The 19,599-nt window shown below is 35.4% G+C and overlaps 1 protein-coding gene across 2 annotated transcripts in view; it reads right to left on the bottom strand.

Moving 5' to 3' along the window:
• Positions 1-2,132: 2,132 nt before the first annotated feature.
• Positions 2,133-19,599, bottom strand: part of LOC110677715 — a 30,443-nt gene continuing 12,976 nt past the window's right edge. Inside the window, exons 2-4 of one of the 2 annotated variants that reach the window (XM_021848870.1) lie at positions 10,601-10,846; positions 3,260-3,505; positions 2,133-2,920 (exon numbers count right to left, since the gene is read on the bottom strand). In XM_021848870.1, coding sequence (XP_021704562.1) covers positions 2,733-2,920; positions 3,260-3,505; positions 10,601-10,846 — 680 coding nt within the window. In that variant the 3' untranslated portion in view covers positions 2,133-2,732. Of the gene's footprint in view, positions 2,921-3,259; positions 3,506-9,475; positions 10,262-10,600; positions 10,847-19,599 lie in introns of those variants that run through there. The other variant, XM_021848871.1, reaches the window with a different exon arrangement.

The raw sequence follows: 19,599 nt of genomic DNA, 5'->3' as shown, positions 1-19,599 counted from the left end.
TCTGTTGTTCTATGTTAATTGCGAACTTTTTATACTTATAGCTACCTATAGAGAAAACACAAATTCAATCTCTAATGAGAAACTTTTCACTTGCCCCACGTGATTAGAAAATTGACAGTGTTTCAATTTTGTTATTTCTAGGTCTATGTCAAATTATTTCTAAAACTTTTTTTATTGCAGTTTAAAACTGTCAGAGGGGACAACTTAGAAGTGGTACAGAAAATTATTTTCCGCATCTTTTTTCTACAGAAAATATTAAAATAAGATTGCACGCCGCCAACTTGTTACGGAGTTATAGTTGACAGGTTAACAATATTTCGCTCTATTATGCAATAATGGCTGAAAAATCTCAGAAATCTCTTGCCTATCGTAATGTTCTCAATGGCCTCAAAGATTTACGCATGAGTTTAAAACATTAATTCACATATTCAGTAAAATATTCCAATTATTTTCACTTACCCCATTTACCCACTTGCCCCGCGGTACCTTACACACTTTTTCCGTCATTACTGAAATTATCCTTTGAATAGTTCGACATTATGTAATGCACCCCGTTTGGCATAATGCCGTTTGGCATACAGTCGTTTGGCATACAGGAGCAATTCTCGCTGAAACCAGGCCGCCATCGGCACCCATCGTTAGAATTCCAATTTTATGTCTCTGATCGCTAGCTTTCGATAAAACTTAAGGGTGGTCCTTTTTGTTTTCTCAAATTGGTGGACCCCTCGTACGCCAGCTAGCTAAACAGTTTGCAAAAAAGCCCATTTTTTGATAAATCTTGGGTATTTCTTCACGTGATATGTCTCATATTTTCCTTGGAACACAAACCAAACTTAATGGCATCGTATAGAGAAAGGATATAGCTTTCATTTGAAGTTAAAAAAAATCCGGCGGCCATTTTGAATTTGGCCGCCATCTTGAATTGTGTTAGAAAAATCGTTTTTTCACCATTAGCGCACCGCTCGTTTTGAATTCTGAGATCACCATCAGAAAGCTGAGGAAAAATTGCGTAAGATAGGCTACAGAAACTAGGTGTGCAATGGTATTTACCCTATGAAATGAACGATTTTCTAAAACATGTTCCACGATTTTGACGTATATGGCGAGTGCAATCAATGCAAACATCATTTTTGGTACAACAAAGATACAAGTTTTCAATAGTTGGTGTATTTTTCGAGTCAGATGAAGAATAGGAGTATTATTTTGAGTGGAATGAAAAATATGGAATGAAAAATATGTATTTTTGACTTAAACCAACGGAAAACATTATAAAATTGAGTAAACATGTGTTTTTGACCTAAACATAAGCGTTTGGCACTAAAATTAGGACAGGGCTTTAGGACCCTATAGCCGTTTGGCATAATTGTGAAAAACGTTGAATTTGATCAAATTCCTTCCATTAAGCAAAGGGGCTGTTGATAAACTGCTCGCGATCGTACATTCTGCTGTTAATTATTAATAGGACATACTGTAGATCTTCATTAAAAAAAAAACAACATCCAATCAAGCTCTTTTGGAATTGCATCATACATGGTTCCCGAGGCCATTATGTCCGGGGTATTGTAGCGCTATTATTATTCAAAAAATAACAAAAATGTTTCCAATGCCTAAGATTTGCCATGTTATTTGAAAAAAAAGAAGGAACATAATATTTTCTGACGCACATTATGGTCTCGGATATTACTGTACTATTGTAGTATCATCCTTTTCAGATTATGCCAAACGACTTAATGCCAAACGAGGTAGACCCAATGCAAAACTAGTTTAAAGAAAGATTCGTATTTTTCTCTTTATTCTTGGATCGTATCGCCGACATAAGTCTGCTGGGAAGGATGAGCTCCCGGCCGAACTTCTCAAGCGCGGTAGTGAGCAGTTTGATCTTTTTTTTTTGGTTTCTGTTGGGTCTCTTTCTTCATGCAAGATGTAATGTTCCTATTTTCAAGGCACTCAGTAGCTACCAGCCTTGAACTTGCATTGAAATAGTGAACTAGTCTCTAAAAAGAGACCTTGGCACGTATCAGCCTAATTAGTTTCGCAAAAAAAGGATCGTCACAACGAACAAAACTTCCGAAAGCAAGAGGCAACTTATAAGTTCTAACAAGGGATTTTGTAGGGAAAATAAATGCGGTACATTTCATCCAAGAGAAAATATTATCTTTATTCAAACTATTCAAAAAACACATCAAGTTTCACAATTGTAAATTACTTTAGATTCACAGATTGTAAATTACTTTAGATAGTTTATCGCGCACCTTGATCAATTCTTAAGTCTATTTTTCCAGCACTCTTTCTTTCAGAAGATATGATTGTGTTAGTAACACGATGTTTTTTTTTTACTACAATTCATTAGTTTCTATCGTTTCCTTGCTAGATAACAAAAGTTTACCTACGATTATATCAATTCCTTGCTCACTATTTGCACACAGGTCCAATAAGAGATAAAACTAAAGCTAGGATTACTTACACTAAATAAAAATAATGTCGCGTCCATTTTCGTTGGTCGGTTGTTTTCTCAAATCGAGTGTTTAAAAAGGAGGCGAAGGTACAAAAATTTGAACTATAGGAGCGTCAAATGAACGAGAATGGTTGTTAGTCGAACTTAATCCTAAAAGCAAGTTGTATGTACACACTAATCAGGAAAAAATAATGTGTTAAGAAGGTACCATGAATTGGTTAGTTTCAGTTGGTCGCAAAGAAATGTCCCCACACCGTGTACGGGATGATGGCTCAACTCAACACGCCAAATAGAACCCGGACCCATGTAAGCTGATGAACAAATCTTCCAACTGTTGGCAGTCGTCACCGAGGATGGGTCGGTGGTTGTGGCGTAGCTGATGAATGCTCTGTTTATCCGCTACCGCTAGTTCGGAGGACCCTAGGGACATTTTAGGGATAGGCGAGCTAGCACGGAACAAACGATCTGCGGGTAGGGTGAAAAATAAAACGAATAGAGATACCAGAAATGAAATTCCGAAAAAACGATACGGAACTCTAAAGAGGGTATAAGTATCCTATATGCCTAAAGGTAAGTGGATTATGTTTATGAAAGAGTTAGTGCACTACAATTGAGCTATTTTTGTTCTAGGATAGTCTTTTCCGAGAAGGCGTTGCGGATCCATCATCGATGGATGAACTTCTAGTAGGTATAGCACCGCGTTTTTCCGTACAGCTAGGTAGGTTGTGGATGCTGTACGCCTAGTCTTGGACTAGATTTAGATCATGTGAGACATCATGCAGCGACTTGTGTCAGTATATTTACTTTTCGGCTGAAGGATTGTGTGCTGTTGAGGCGCTGCTGGCATCGGTGGAGTTGAGATCATCGTTTGCTGCTGCTGCTGTAGTTCGGGATGATGCTGAAAACCGTTGAAGGCAATGGTGGTGGGAGCGTTCATGGTGATGGGCGATTGATGGAACTGCGGCTGCGGCGAGAATATGTCCATGGGCTGATCCTGGCAGTCCATTTGCTGAGTTGATGATTGGTTCCAATTTGGAGAGTGAACAAAACCTGCAATGGTAAGAAAACCTGTTAAGATATGGTGATAGAGTCCTAGAACACGATTAAAGGGGGCATCCAGCTATGACTAGATATTTAGAACAGTATCTTTTTTCACCTATTGACCCCTTTCCAAAAAGTTTGTAATGGAGGAGTGTTTGATTCATTGGTCACGGCACTTGCTCTTTCGGGGGCGAGGGATGCGATCAGGATCAATCTTGTTTCGCGTCGGTCTCGTAGCACGGTGGAAAAGTGTCTCGATTCGTAGATCGCGTGTTTGATCTTTTGATCGTATCGCTTGCTCTTGCAACGACGAGCGATGAACACTAGTTCGGCGTACAATGTTTTATCGAATAATATCGTGAAATCGGTAAGGCGAGAATATACCATGGATCGCAATAGAGGTGTGCGCCGAATCAAATTTGATTGGCGGCGGCATTGTGACAATTTGCCTATGCGGCGGCGGCGTGATCGGCGTCACGCTGAACTCATTTCAATTATTTTTTTACAGATAAAATATAAATTTGTTCAGAAATGTTATTATTTTGTAAAACTATTTTTCATTTTGAACCAAAGGAAAAAAAAAATAGGTTTCCCATGTTTCAGAAAAGAATCAAATGAACTTGAAAGCTTAACATTAAATTATTAAAAAAATCTACCATTAAATTCAAGTTCATTCCTACGTTAGATTAGGCTTTAGGACATTTCGTCGAATGATATTTGATCCAAAGACGTTTGGACGAATGACACTTGGTTGAATGTACATTTGGTCGAAGGTACATTTGGTCGAATGAACATTTAGTCGAACGACATTTTGTCGATTTACGTTTGGTCGAATGGAATTGTGGTTGAAAGCTTATGTTGAAACGGTTTATTGAAAAATCATTAGCATATGGCTAAAATTTAATATTTGCACAAGGGAATGCATGGTTTGAATTTGATCAAAAGTTTATTTTAGATAAACTCGCACATCGTGCCTATAGAGTCGGCCTTCTGATATTTATGCATTGATTATTGTTTTCTACGTTTTGCGACGGTACCGTGGGGCAAGTGGGTAATGGAATTCGCACAGTTGAGATTCTTCCAATTCTAGAGACTTTAAATTGAAACAAATGAGGTTGTGTATATTTTTTAGCTTGACTCCCACCATATATAAGAAGCATGCTGAAATTGATTTTTATGAAAAATTGAAGAAAAAAATACAGAAAAAGTTTTTGAAAAATGTCTCCTTACTTTTCACTTGCCCCAAAAGTGGGGCAAGTGAAAAGTTTACCGTTTTGAACAATAAATTCAAAAACAAACAGTTATATTCACGATTTCTATTAGCTTTAACACTTGTTAAGGCTTCCCAATGAACAATAACATAAGTAACATGTAAACAAAGAAAATGTTATTCTTTTCACTTCAATTTTCTTCTGTTTAGTTATGTTAGTTGAAATGATTCGACAACATTATAACTGCAACATTTCCAATGTTAGTTCTTACATTATAGGACAGCAATTGCATGTATGCTCTGTAGAATTTCCACCGCTCGTTATTTGTTTTTGAGAAAGTCGGATATGACGTCGGATAACTCTTCGGGAGAAATCAAACGGAATCCTTCAATAACGTATTTAGGGACTTTTTTATGTGGATAGACCTATACCCCATTTTTATGTTTTGAACTAGCTTTACATAGACATTCCACGAGATTTCCTTTTTTTTTCTAATATTGCAACTTTTCAGTCAACGTCTTCTTTTTAATTGGCTGCCCGAAGTAGACATATTGATATTGTAATGTTTGGCAACATCTTTTAGAGAATTTCCATGATTTCTAAAAGCTATTATACGCTTGAGTATAGTGTTTCTTGAATTATCAGCACGTTATGTTTTTCTATGATAATTGCGAACCATGTTTACTTATGGCTACTTAAAGAGAAAACACAAATTCAATCTCTAATGATAAACTTTTCACTTGCCCCACCTGATAAGAAAACTGACGGTGTTTAAATTTAGTTATTTTTAGGTCTACGTCGAATTAATTCTAAAACTTTTTTTATTGCAGTTTGAAACTGTCACAGAGGACAACTAAGAAGTGGTACAGGAAATTATTTTCCGCAACTTTTTTCCACTGAAAACATTAAAATAAGATTGTACGCCGCCAACTTGTTACGGAGTAACAGTTGACAGGTTAACAATTTTTCACTCTATTATGCAATAATGGCTGAAAAATCTCAGAAATCTCTTACCTATCGTAATGTTCTCAATGACCTCAAATGTTTACGCATAACTTTAAAACGTTAATTCACATATTCAGTAAAATATATCAATTGTTTTCACTTACCCCATTTACCCACTTGCCCCGCGGTACTTTATATTTGTTTGTGATTTGGAGTTATATAAATATCTAAATTTCAATAGGTAATTAAATAATCATTTTACCAGTCGTTTTTACACATTAACTTAAATATTTACAGTTAACTCTCCCTTACACGATATTCCGTATCTCGATATCGAGTTAGAGAAGCATAGTAAAAGTTGATTTTCATGGCTACCTCGATGGTCCCTTGGATCGCAGTTGCATTAGTTATGTGTTCTGTAACTCGATACCTCCCTAACTCGATGGTCCCTTCAATATCGAGTAAGGGAGATTTAACTGTATATTAAGGAATTATATGAATTTATTTTTCTTTAAAATATAAACTTTTTTTTTCAAAAACTGCTCAACAAGTTATTTTATTCCTTAACGATATGATCATAATGATATTTTTTATTCTTTAAACATTCTATCGTTCTTCGTATTGAACTGCTGATCTTAATTTGATGGAACCATTTGAGGAGATTCTTATTTTTTAATTCCGGGTCATGAAGCTTATGGGCGTGGGTAGGATTATGGAATGCGAAAATAAAACTCAAAACTAGAGAAAAAAAGCTATTAGGATAACCTCTATGGCAAGATTTTACGAAGTATCGGCAATAGGATACATTCTTTACTTATGTAAAATACTTATGTAAAATATATGGCTTTGCTTACGATGTTAATGACTTTGGGTAAATAACTTAGTTTGCGGTGGAAATTTCGAATGGTTACGATTAGAGACTGTCATGTCTACCTATCTCAAAAGATATTCCTTATGACTCTGGTACCTTTTACTTGTTCGTACCTACTGGATTTCTGAGCTATAAATACTGGCTGTCGTAAGAGCAGAAAGAGAGACTTCCCGGACTGTGGACAGATTAACATATTATTTTATTCTTTATTTGCAGGATATAAAAGTGGCGACGAGGATCATGGAAACGTGTGTTGGCGATTATCGTTTTTCTTTGAGGTGTCGAGTTGGCCAATTTTATTTATTTGAGTATGGTGAAATTGCCAATTTGAGTTGAACGAGCTGACGAAATTGTCGTATATTGTGAACATAGTTGTTCTTTTGTGAAGCGAGACTATGGTGAAATTGCCAATTTGAGTTGAACGAAATTGTTCTTTAGTGTTGACGAATTTGTCAAATGTAACGTTGAGCAATATGAATCCAAAGATATGCATGTTTTGTTGTAGTCATGAAAAAAGTACTATGAACATACAATTGTGGATTTTTTGGGCATATTTTCGATTGTATGAGTTGTTATAAAGTGAATGTTGCTTTTTAAAGAGTCATTAGAAAGTTTCTAAAGGGGAAAGGACTGTCATGTCTACCTATCTCAAAAGATATTCCTTATGACTCTGGTACCTTTTACTTGTTCGTACCTACTGGATTTCTGAGCTATAAATACTGGCTGTCGTAAGAGCAGAAAGAGAGACTTCCCGGACTGTGGACAGATTAACATATTATTTTATTCTTTATTTGCAGGATATAAAAGAGACCAAGAAATAATTTGATTGAAAATATTTAAATAAGAAAATTGTGCTTTTTCTGTATATCGGATGAGGTAAGACTAATTGACTGCGGTGACAAAAGTCGGCCTGCTTCTTTTTTAAGATCAGCTCGCCTCGAATCGCAGAACCAGCCTGAATCAAAAAGCAGCCTGAAAGTTCAAGTACTCAAAGGGTTGATCAATATGTTGAATTATATAACAAAATATTGTAATGTACCTACCTATTAATTGTTGATAAAATGGCTAGTACTTTATTAAATTATTCAATCTCTCTGTGTATTCGCTACAAAATGCTGCTCTTGAAAACAAAAAAAAATAAAATTAAACGTAAAACTTGTGTCTATGCTATTTAGATGAACGACCAAATGAACTTTCGAGTAAATGTTGGTTCGACCAAATGTCATAGGCTTTTTATTAAAATTAAACGTTTTCCACTAAATGTCATTAGACCGAGCAAATGTCTTTCTACCAAATGTCTTCCGAGCAAATGTCTCAAATTAGTTAACCCTCTAATACCCAAATTTTTATTTCGATCTAAATAACATTTTTCGTTATCTAAAATCGTTCTGAACACGTTTTGGGCAAAGATTTATTTTTATTCGTGAATTTATGAATTTTGGTTTTTGATTTTTATAATTTTAATTTTTGAACATCCCTACCCTTTTTCATGTTTTCTTGAAGTGGCATCTGGTTATTAATTTTTGACAATAATAAAAAAAAAAGTTTTTACGGAACTTTTGAAAGTATTTAATTTTTATTTTTTTTTCTGGAGCATATTTTATTTTCTGTGTAACTAACGGAAAAAACAAATTTGAAAATATTTTAATACCCCCAAGCTCTTCTTGATAGGTTGATCGTAGAAAAATATAAAAGGTACGATTTTTTATATTACACGTTAAATAAACTCCAGGCCTATGTATATAAATAAGAAAACAATTTTTCAAACAATTTTCAAAAATGCAAACAAGTTTCAACAGTCATAAAAAACTTTTCTTATGTGCGTGTTGTGAGCTAAGGTTTAAGTTTTAAAACCATTTCGATTTGCGAGCTACGAAAAATATACAAAATTTCAAAGTGTACCCCGTCTAAAGGCGGGGTTGGGTATTAGAGGGTTAAATTAGGACAATTTTTTGTTTCCACCGAAGCTTCCATCATTTAGTTAGAGCATATATCCCAAACTGTGGGTTGCAATCCCCTGGGGAGTCGTAAATGCGAGAAAAAATCTTATTTCATATTCTTCGACTATGTTGTTGAAATCTTCTTAGGAAGTTATGAACTTTTCCACAATAGTTGCCAAGACAATAATTTTCAATTGCAATTCAATTTTTAAGGTCAATTAAATTTAAAGGAAGAAAGCAACATTTTTGATATCCTATCATAATCAATTTTAAAGATTTAATGAGTTTATTTTGCTCTTTGAGCTTTGCAACAATCTTAATTATCAAAATAGTTCAGGTAAACGGAAGAATTTCTGAAGGCGAGCTAGCTACCAGGATTAGATAAGCTTTAATAAAAAAAAATCAAAAAAATCCAATAGGTTTCAAACATTTTAGCTTTTTTCCTGTCCCAAAATATCCTTAACCAATAGTGGAGGTACTAATCACGATTGAACTTCATTTAATCACCCAAATTCAAGAAGCGCAATTTATGTACATGTTAAATAATATTGTAACGGGAAGTAACGACCATTGACGTAATGAGAAAAATGATTTCATCGTGTCGGTTCTGCGGATAATGTATTAAAATCAGTGAAAGTGGCACTACCGCAACTATAGGAATACCCACAACTAATGGATCACTTACCCTACGAACCAAATGATATCTGATAAATGTTCAGCGAGGGTTAAATATTTAGTTGGCCCAAAATTTCATCATAAAATTCTCAATTGTCATTGATGAATTAAAAAAAGTTCTACGAATTTAAAGCAAGTTCAAAAATATCATTAGTACAACTTTTATTTTTAAATACCTGAGTATCGATAGATCAAAAACTACCGAAGATATTACAACAAGTCTATAACATTTTAGGTGACTGGATTATTCTCCAAGAAACCCCAAGAATTTATTGATATCCAACATAATACTCTACGTATTGGGAATATGTTACAAATAAATAATTAAATTAATTAATCATCCAAGAGAAAATATTATCTTTATTCAAACTATTCAAAAAACACATCAAGTTTCACAATTGTAAATTACTTTAGATTCACAGATTGTAAATTACTTTAGATAGTTTATCGCGCACCTTGATCAATTCTTAAGTCTATTTTTCCAGCACTCTTTCTTTCAGAAGATATGATTGTGTTAGTAACACGATGTTTTTTTTTTACTACAATTCATTAGTTTCTATCGTTTCCTTGCTAGATAACAAAAGTTTACCTACGATTATATCAATTCCTTGCTCACTATTTGCACACAGGTCCAATAAGAGATAAAACTAAAGCTAGGATTACTTACACTAAATAAAAATAATGTCGCGTCCATTTTCGTTGGTCGGTTGTTTTCTCAAATCGAGTGTTTAAAAAGGAGGCGAAGGTACAAAAATTTGAACTATAGGAGCGTCAAATGAACGAGAATGGTTGTTAGTCGAACTTAATCCTAAAAGCAAGTTGTATGTACACACTAATCAGGAAAAAATAATGTGTTAAGAAGGTACCATGAATTGGTTAGTTTCAGTTGGTCGCAAAGAAATGTCCCCACACCGTGTACGGGATGATGGCTCAACTCAACACGCCAAATAGAACCCGGACCCATGTAAGCTGATGAACAAATCTTCCAACTGTTGGCAGTCGTCACCGAGGATGGGTCGGTGGTTGTGGCGTAGCTGATGAATGCTCTGTTTATCCGCTACCGCTAGTTCGGAGGACCCTAGGGACATTTTAGGGATAGGCGAGCTAGCACGGAACAAACGATCTGCGGGTAGGGTGAAAAATAAAACGAATAGAGATACCAGAAATGAAATTCCGAAAAAACGATACGGAACTCTAAAGAGGGTATAAGTATCCTATATGCCTAAAGGTAAGTGGATTATGTTTATGAAAGAGTTAGTGCACTACAATTGAGCTATTTTTGTTCTAGGATAGTCTTTTCCGAGAAGGCGTTGCGGATCCATCATCGATGGATGAACTTCTAGTAGGTATAGCACCGCGTTTTTCCGTACAGCTAGGTAGGTTGTGGATGCTGTACGCCTAGTCTTGGACTAGATTTAGATCATGTGAGACATCATGCAGCGACTTGTGTCAGTATATTTACTTTTCGGCTGAAGGATTGTGTGCTGTTGAGGCGCTGCTGGCATCGGTGGAGTTGAGATCATCGTTTGCTGCTGCTGCTGTAGTTCGGGATGATGCTGAAAACCGTTGAAGGCAATGGTGGTGGGAGCGTTCATGGTGATGGGCGATTGATGGAACTGCGGCTGCGGCGAGAATATGTCCATGGGCTGATCCTGGCAGTCCATTTGCTGAGTTGATGATTGGTTCCAATTTGGAGAGTGAACAAAACCTGCAATGGTAAGAAAACCTGTTAAGATATGGTGATAGAGTCCTAGAACACGATTAAAGGGGGCATCCAGCTATGACTAGATATTTAGAACAGTATCTTTTTTCACCTATTGACCCCTTTCCAAAAAGTTTGTAATGGAGGAGTGTTTGATTCATTGGTCACGGCACTTGCTCTTTCGGGGGCGAGGGATGCGATCAGGATCAATCTTGTTTCGCGTCGGTCTCGTAGCACGGTGGAAAAGTGTCTCGATTCGTAGATCGCGTGTTTGATCTTTTGATCGTATCGCTTGCTCTTGCAACGACGAGCGATGAACACTAGTTCGGCGTACAATGTTTTATCGAATAATATCGTGAAATCGGTAAGGCGAGAATATACCATGGATCGCAATAGAGGTGTGCGCCGAATCAAATTTGATTGGCGGCGGCATTGTGACAATTTGCCTATGCGGCGGCGGCGTGATCGGCGTCACGCTGAACTCATTTCAATTATTTTTTTACAGATAAAATATAAATTTGTTCAGAAATGTTATTATTTTGTAAAACTATTTTTCATTTTGAACCAAAGGAAAAAAAAAATAGGTTTCCCATGTTTCAGAAAAGAATCAAATGAACTTGAAAGCTTAACATTAAATTATTAAAAAAATCTACCATTAAATTCAAGTTCATTCCTACGTTAGATTAGGCTTTAGGACATTTCGTCGAATGATATTTGATCCAAAGACGTTTGGACGAATGACACTTGGTTGAATGTACATTTGGTCGAAGGTACATTTGGTCGAATGAACATTTAGTCGAACGACATTTTGTCGATTTACGTTTGGTCGAATGGAATTGTGGTTGAAAGCTTATGTTGAAACGGTTTATTGAAAAATCATTAGCATATGGCTAAAATTTAATATTTGCACAAGGGAATGCATGGTTTGAATTTGATCAAAAGTTTATTTTAGATAAACTCGCACATCGTGCCTATAGAGTCGGCCTTCTGATATTTATGCATTGATTATTGTTTTCTACGTTTTGCGACGGTACCGTGGGGCAAGTGGGTAATGGAATTCGCACAGTTGAGATTCTTCCAATTCTAGAGACTTTAAATTGAAACAAATGAGGTTGTGTATATTTTTTAGCTTGACTCCCACCATATATAAGAAGCATGCTGAAATTGATTTTTATGAAAAATTGAAGAAAAAAATACAGAAAAAGTTTTTGAAAAATGTCTCCTTACTTTTCACTTGCCCCAAAAGTGGGGCAAGTGAAAAGTTTACCGTTTTGAACAATAAATTCAAAAACAAACAGTTATATTCACGATTTCTATTAGCTTTAACACTTGTTAAGGCTTCCCAATGAACAATAACATAAGTAACATGTAAACAAAGAAAATGTTATTCTTTTCACTTCAATTTTCTTCTGTTTAGTTATGTTAGTTGAAATGATTCGACAACATTATAACTGCAACATTTCCAATGTTAGTTCTTACATTATAGGACAGCAATTGCATGTATGCTCTGTAGAATTTCCACCGCTCGTTATTTGTTTTTGAGAAAGTCGGATATGACGTCGGATAACTCTTCGGGAGAAATCAAACGGAATCCTTCAATAACGTATTTAGGGACTTTTTTATGTGGATAGACCTATACCCCATTTTTATGTTTTGAACTAGCTTTACATAGACATTCCACGAGATTTCCTTTTTTTTTCTAATATTGCAACTTTTCAGTCAACGTCTTCTTTTTAATTGGCTGCCCGAAGTAGACATATTGATATTGTAATGTTTGGCAACATCTTTTAGAGAATTTCCATGATTTCTAAAAGCTATTATACGCTTGAGTATAGTGTTTCTTGAATTATCAGCACGTTATGTTTTTCTATGATAATTGCGAACCATGTTTACTTATGGCTACTTAAAGAGAAAACACAAATTCAATCTCTAATGATAAACTTTTCACTTGCCCCACCTGATAAGAAAACTGACGGTGTTTAAATTTAGTTATTTTTAGGTCTACGTCGAATTAATTCTAAAACTTTTTTTATTGCAGTTTGAAACTGTCACAGAGGACAACTAAGAAGTGGTACAGGAAATTATTTTCCGCAACTTTTTTCCACTGAAAACATTAAAATAAGATTGTACGCCGCCAACTTGTTACGGAGTAACAGTTGACAGGTTAACAATTTTTCACTCTATTATGCAATAATGGCTGAAAAATCTCAGAAATCTCTTACCTATCGTAATGTTCTCAATGACCTCAAATGTTTACGCATAACTTTAAAACGTTAATTCACATATTCAGTAAAATATATCAATTGTTTTCACTTACCCCATTTACCCACTTGCCCCGCGGTACTTTATATTTGTTTGTGATTTGGAGTTATATAAATATCTAAATTTCAATAGGTAATTAAATAATCATTTTACCAGTCGTTTTTACACATTAACTTAAATATTTACAGTTAACTCTCCCTTACACGATATTCCGTATCTCGATATCGAGTTAGAGAAGCATAGTAAAAGTTGATTTTCATGGCTACCTCGATGGTCCCTTGGATCGCAGTTGCATTAGTTATGTGTTCTGTAACTCGATACCTCCCTAACTCGATGGTCCCTTCAATATCGAGTAAGGGAGATTTAACTGTATATTAAGGAATTATATGAATTTATTTTTCTTTAAAATATAAACTTTTTTTTTCAAAAACTGCTCAACAAGTTATTTTATTCCTTAACGATATGATCATAATGATATTTTTTATTCTTTAAACATTCTATCGTTCTTCGTATTGAACTGCTGATCTTAATTTGATGGAACCATTTGAGGAGATTCTTATTTTTTAATTCCGGGTCATGAAGCTTATGGGCGTGGGTAGGATTATGGAATGCGAAAATAAAACTCAAAACTAGAGAAAAAAAGCTATTAGGATAACCTCTATGGCAAGATTTTACGAAGTATCGGCAATAGGATACATTCTTTACTTATGTAAAATACTTATGTAAAATATATGGCTTTGCTTACGATGTTAATGACTTTGGGTAAATAACTTAGTTTGCGGTGGAAATTTCGAATGGTTACGATTAGAGACTGTCATGTCTACCTATCTCAAAAGATATTCCTTATGACTCTGGTACCTTTTACTTGTTCGTACCTACTGGATTTCTGAGCTATAAATACTGGCTGTCGTAAGAGCAGAAAGAGAGACTTCCCGGACTGTGGACAGATTAACATATTATTTTATTCTTTATTTGCAGGATATAAAAGTGGCGACGAGGATCATGGAAACGTGTGTTGGCGATTATCGTTTTTCTTTGAGGTGTCGAGTTGGCCAATTTTATTTATTTGAGTATGGTGAAATTGCCAATTTGAGTTGAACGAGCTGACGAAATTGTCGTATATTGTGAACATAGTTGTTCTTTTGTGAAGCGAGACTATGGTGAAATTGCCAATTTGAGTTGAACGAAATTGTTCTTTAGTGTTGACGAATTTGTCAAATGTAACGTTGAGCAATATGAATCCAAAGATATGCATGTTTTGTTGTAGTCATGAAAAAAGTACTATGAACATACAATTGTGGATTTTTTGGGCATATTTTCGATTGTATGAGTTGTTATAAAGTGAATGTTGCTTTTTAAAGAGTCATTAGAAAGTTTCTAAAGGGGAAAGGACTGTCATGTCTACCTATCTCAAAAGATATTCCTTATGACTCTGGTACCTTTTACTTGTTCGTACCTACTGGATTTCTGAGCTATAAATACTGGCTGTCGTAAGAGCAGAAAGAGAGACTTCCCGGACTGTGGACAGATTAACATATTATTTTATTCTTTATTTGCAGGATATAAAAGAGACCAAGAAATAATTTGATTGAAAATATTTAAATAAGAAAATTGTGCTTTTTCTGTATATCGGATGAGGTAAGACTAATTGACTGCGGTGACAAAAGTCGGCCTGCTTCTTTTTTAAGATCAGCTCGCCTCGAATCGCAGAACCAGCCTGAATCAAAAAGCAGCCTGAAAGTTCAAGTACTCAAAGGGTTGATCAATATGTTGAATTATATAACAAAATATTGTAATGTACCTACCTATTAATTGTTGATAAAATGGCTAGTACTTTATTAAATTATTCAATCTCTCTGTGTATTCGCTACAAAATGCTGCTCTTGAAAACAAAAAAAAATAAAATTAAACGTAAAACTTGTGTCTATGCTATTTAGATGAACGACCAAATGAACTTTCGAGTAAATGTTGGTTCGACCAAATGTCATAGGCTTTTTATTAAAATTAAACGTTTTCCACTAAATGTCATTAGACCGAGCAAATGTCTTTCTACCAAATGTCTTCCGAGCAAATGTCTCAAATTAGTTAACCCTCTAATACCCAAATTTTTATTTCGATCTAAATAACATTTTTCGTTATCTAAAATCGTTCTGAACACGTTTTGGGCAAAGATTTATTTTTATTCGTGAATTTATGAATTTTGGTTTTTGATTTTTATAATTTTAATTTTTGAACATCCCTACCCTTTTTCATGTTTTCTTGAAGTGGCATCTGGTTATTAATTTTTGACAATAATAAAAAAAAAAGTTTTTACGGAACTTTTGAAAGTATTTAATTTTTATTTTTTTTTCTGGAGCATATTTTATTTTCTGTGTAACTAACGGAAAAAACAAATTTGAAAATATTTTAATACCCCCAAGCTCTTCTTGATAGGTTGATCGTAGAAAAATATAAAAGGTACGATTTTTTATATTACACGTTAAATAAACTCCAGGCCTATGTATATAAATAAGAAAACAATTTTTCAAACAATTTTCAAAAATGCAAACAAGTTTCAACAGTCATAAAAAACTTTTCTTATGTGCGTGTTGTGAGCTAAGGTTTAAGTTTTAAAACCATTTCGATTTGCGAGCTACGAAAAATATACAAAATTTCAAAGTGTACCCCGTCTAAAGGCGGGGTTGGGTATTAGAGGGTTAAATTAGGACAATTTTTTGTTTCCACCGAAGCTTCCATCATTTAGTTAGAGCATATATCCCAAACTGTGGGTTGCAATCCCCTGGGGAGTCGTAAATGCGAGAAAAAATCTTATTTCATATTCTTCGACTATGTTGTTGAAATCTTCTTAGGAAGTTATGAACTTTTCCACAATAGTTGCCAAGACAATAATTTTCAATTGCAATTCAATTTTTAAGGTCAATTAAATTTAAAGGAAGAAAGCAACATTTTTGATATCCTATCATAATCAATTTTAAAGATTTAATGAGTTTATTTTGCTCTTTGAGCTTTGCAACAATCTTAATTATCAAAATAGTTCAGGTAAACGGAAGAATTTCTGAAGGCGAGCTAGCTACCAGGATTAGATAAGCTTTAATAAAAAAAAATCAAAAAAATCCAATAGGTTTCAAACATTTTAGCTTTTTTCCTGTCCCAAAATATCCTTAACCAATAGTGGAGGTACTAATCACGATTGAACTTCATTTAATCACCCAAATTCAAGAAGCGCAATTTATGTACATGTTAAATAATATTGTAACGGGAAGTAACGACCATTGACGTAATGAGAAAAATGATTTCATCGTGTCGGTTCTGCGGATAATGTATTAAAATCAGTGAAAGTGGCACTACCGCAACTATAGGAATACCCACAACTAATGGATCACTTACCCTACGAACCAAATGATATCTGATAAATGTTCAGCGAGGGTTAAATATTTAGTTGGCCCAAAATTTCATCATAAAATTCTCAATTGTCATTGATGAATTAAAAAAAGTTCTACGAATTTAAAGCAAGTTCAAAAATATCATTAGTACAACTTTTATTTTTAAATACCTGAGTATCGATAGATCAAAAACTACCGAAGATATTACAACAAGTCTATAACATTTTAGGTGACTGGATTATTCTCCAAGAAACCCCAAGAATTTATTGATATCCAACATAATACTCTACGTATTGGGAATATGTTACAAATAAATAATTAAATTAATTAGGCAGAAATATTTTACAATAAATCCTTAACATTCACCGTTAAACGGAAACGTTCTTCAAAGTTTAAACAAATGTGAATATTTTTTTAACATTCATTCTGATCTTTCGCCATTTTATAATTTATCTTTTTAATTTTTGACTAAGTTGAAAAAGTATGCAAAATGATTGTTCAGGTAAAGATGAATCGCACCCATACCTCAAATTTTCAAGATCCGGAGAATGGAACTTCTGTTTGAACTGAAAACTGAAAAATGCAAATCACCTACCGCCTTTACCCTGAATAAATGCTTTGTGTTCTTGAGAAATTGAGATTTGACTTCGATTCATTGTCGCCTTAAACATAAAACTTTAGAAAAATTTAAATCCTTAGCTTTGTTTAACAGCTTTTATTTGGTGGGTCGTGAAAAATGAACTTGACGGCTAGGTGGCTCGTTCACGCGGAAAGTTTGGGAACCTATGATTTAGATGCTGCCAGAAAGTGTTTAGAACTTGGGTGACATCCAAAATCCGTAGGATGTTCAGACATAAAAATTTACAAGAGAGTGAATTACTGTGTGAGTCTTAATAGAAAACTTTAATCGATAACGAAATTGATAATTTATTTACATATCATCAATTCATTCTATTTTTTCTAACAAATCCTAGTAAATCCCAAGTAAGTAATCCCAAGTGGTCAGTGATTTTGATAAATGAACATTTATTCGAATCTAAATCTAAATGTGAATTTCACACCACACGATTTTTATTTTGGCCCTCAATTTTAGGATTAATGATACTGTAAACATTTGATTGTTGAAAATCCATTGTTCTTCAATATTTTTACCATACCGATTTTCAGAAAAAATAAATCAACTCGATTTATGTCCATACAAAATATAGGGAAAATTTCTTACTGGTGGCACATTTATAAAGTGAAGAGCGGAAAGCAAAGTCGTGGAAAATGAAATTTATATTCACGAAACGCGACGCCTGACAAGACATAACACTTATAGATCTTACTTACATCAAGAAGCTTTAAAATAACCTCTGTATCGACCGTTCGTACGTTAGCACAATATGATAATAAAATTATAGTGTAGTAAATTTTATGGGTCCCAAACGCGCAGATATGCAGCATGACCGTGCTGGAGTCGTGGGTTAGAAATTCATCGATCGCACACCTCTAGATAGCAATACCAACGGGCGTTCCAGATCTTTACCTGATTCTACTAACCCAATATAACTGTGGAGATGCAGAATATTCTTTTGTCTCTAGTAGCAATGGTTGTCTAACTAACATTTCTTCCCTTCCCTCGATGACCGTAAGGACGTGGCCGGCGCGGTTATTGACTTTTGAATTTTAAGTTCTTGATTTGCGCACATTGAAAATGGTTAGCAAATCCCAAGCTCCATTCACTAAATCTCTGAGCAACTTCGATTGATCTCTAGGCGAATTCCGGCGCGTATTTTCTTCGAAGAAAAGAAAATTTTCTTGCTGGTGGGTAATGGAAGAAAATTTCTTATCTTCGAAGAAATTGTTCGCCGGAATTCACCTACTGGTCAATCACGGAGTAGCATTAAGGAACTGTACGGTCATCTATTGTCAAACTCATGCTTTTGATAAATTTTTAAAAGGTTAGCAATGGTAATTCAAGTGAGGAAGCAATGGTTGTCACCAATCGTGATCAGTATTTTCGAATTTGCTGAATGAAAGCAGGAGATTTTGAATCCCATTACACGTGCAGGAACGAATAACTCGCACCTATTTCTGCATACCATATTCTATTCTGGTATCATACCATAATTGGGTATTGTTCAGTAGTTATTATGGAATTTAAAGCGGCTTGAGGTCGGTCTGCAGCACGACTTTGCGACCGAAAACCATTTTGTGGAAACGGGTAACTGCAAACACCAACGCGAGCGCTTCTTTCTCAATGCCCCAAGGCCGTTAAAAGCGGCAGTGGACGCGAATCCAGACATGTTAAGAATCACGGCGGGTAAACCATCAGGTGACCCGTCGGCGTATAGACCTATCTGTCTACTAGATACGACGGGCAAGGTATTGGAGAGGTTGATTCTCAACAGCCCAGTACCGTATACGGAGAGTGCGGACGGCCTGTCCAACAACCAGTTTGGATTCAGAAAAGGTAAATCTACTATGGACGCCATCCTTCACCGCCTCAAGGAACCGATGTAGTTGTGTAAGCTTCTAGAAAGCTATTTTGATGGTATGATTCTACTGTATGACACAGAGGAGGGGCAGAAAAGCGTTCGAATTACCGCGGGAGTACCTCAAGGTTCAATCCTGGGCCCGCTGTTATGGAATGCGATGTACGATGACGTACTGAGGCTGTCCCTTCCGACGGGTGTTAAGATTGTTGGCTTCGCCGACGATATCACCCTAGTGGTCTATGATGAATCGATGGAGGAAGTAGAGTTGACAGCAGCGCACTCTATTTCCATAGTTGAGGAATGGATGAAGTCTAGGAAACTAGGACTGGCCCGTCACAAGACTGAGGTGGTGGTGGTCAACAACCGCAAGTCCGAGCAGCGGACGCTTATCTCGGTAGGTGATTGCACCATAGAGTCCAAGCGATCCCTTAGGCATCTTGGGGTAATGATCGATGACAAGCTCAGCTTCGCTAGCCACGTTGAATAAAGGAGCCTGTAAAAGGGCATCTACAGCTATAACGGCGCTTTCGAGAATGATGTCTAACAGCTCTGCTGTAATTGCCAGCAAACGCAAGCTACTGGCAAGCGTGGAGCTATCCATACTAAGGTATGGAGGACCAATCTGGTCAAAAGC

This window comes from Aedes aegypti, chromosome 3 (genome assembly GCF_002204515.2).
Source record: "Aedes aegypti strain LVP_AGWG chromosome 3, AaegL5.0 Primary Assembly, whole genome shotgun sequence".
In the NCBI taxonomy this organism is placed as follows: Eukaryota; Metazoa; Arthropoda; class Insecta; order Diptera; family Culicidae; genus Aedes; species Aedes aegypti.
Note: the sequence above shows the minus strand (reverse complement) of the source record. Positions and strands in the feature narration are given on the sequence as shown.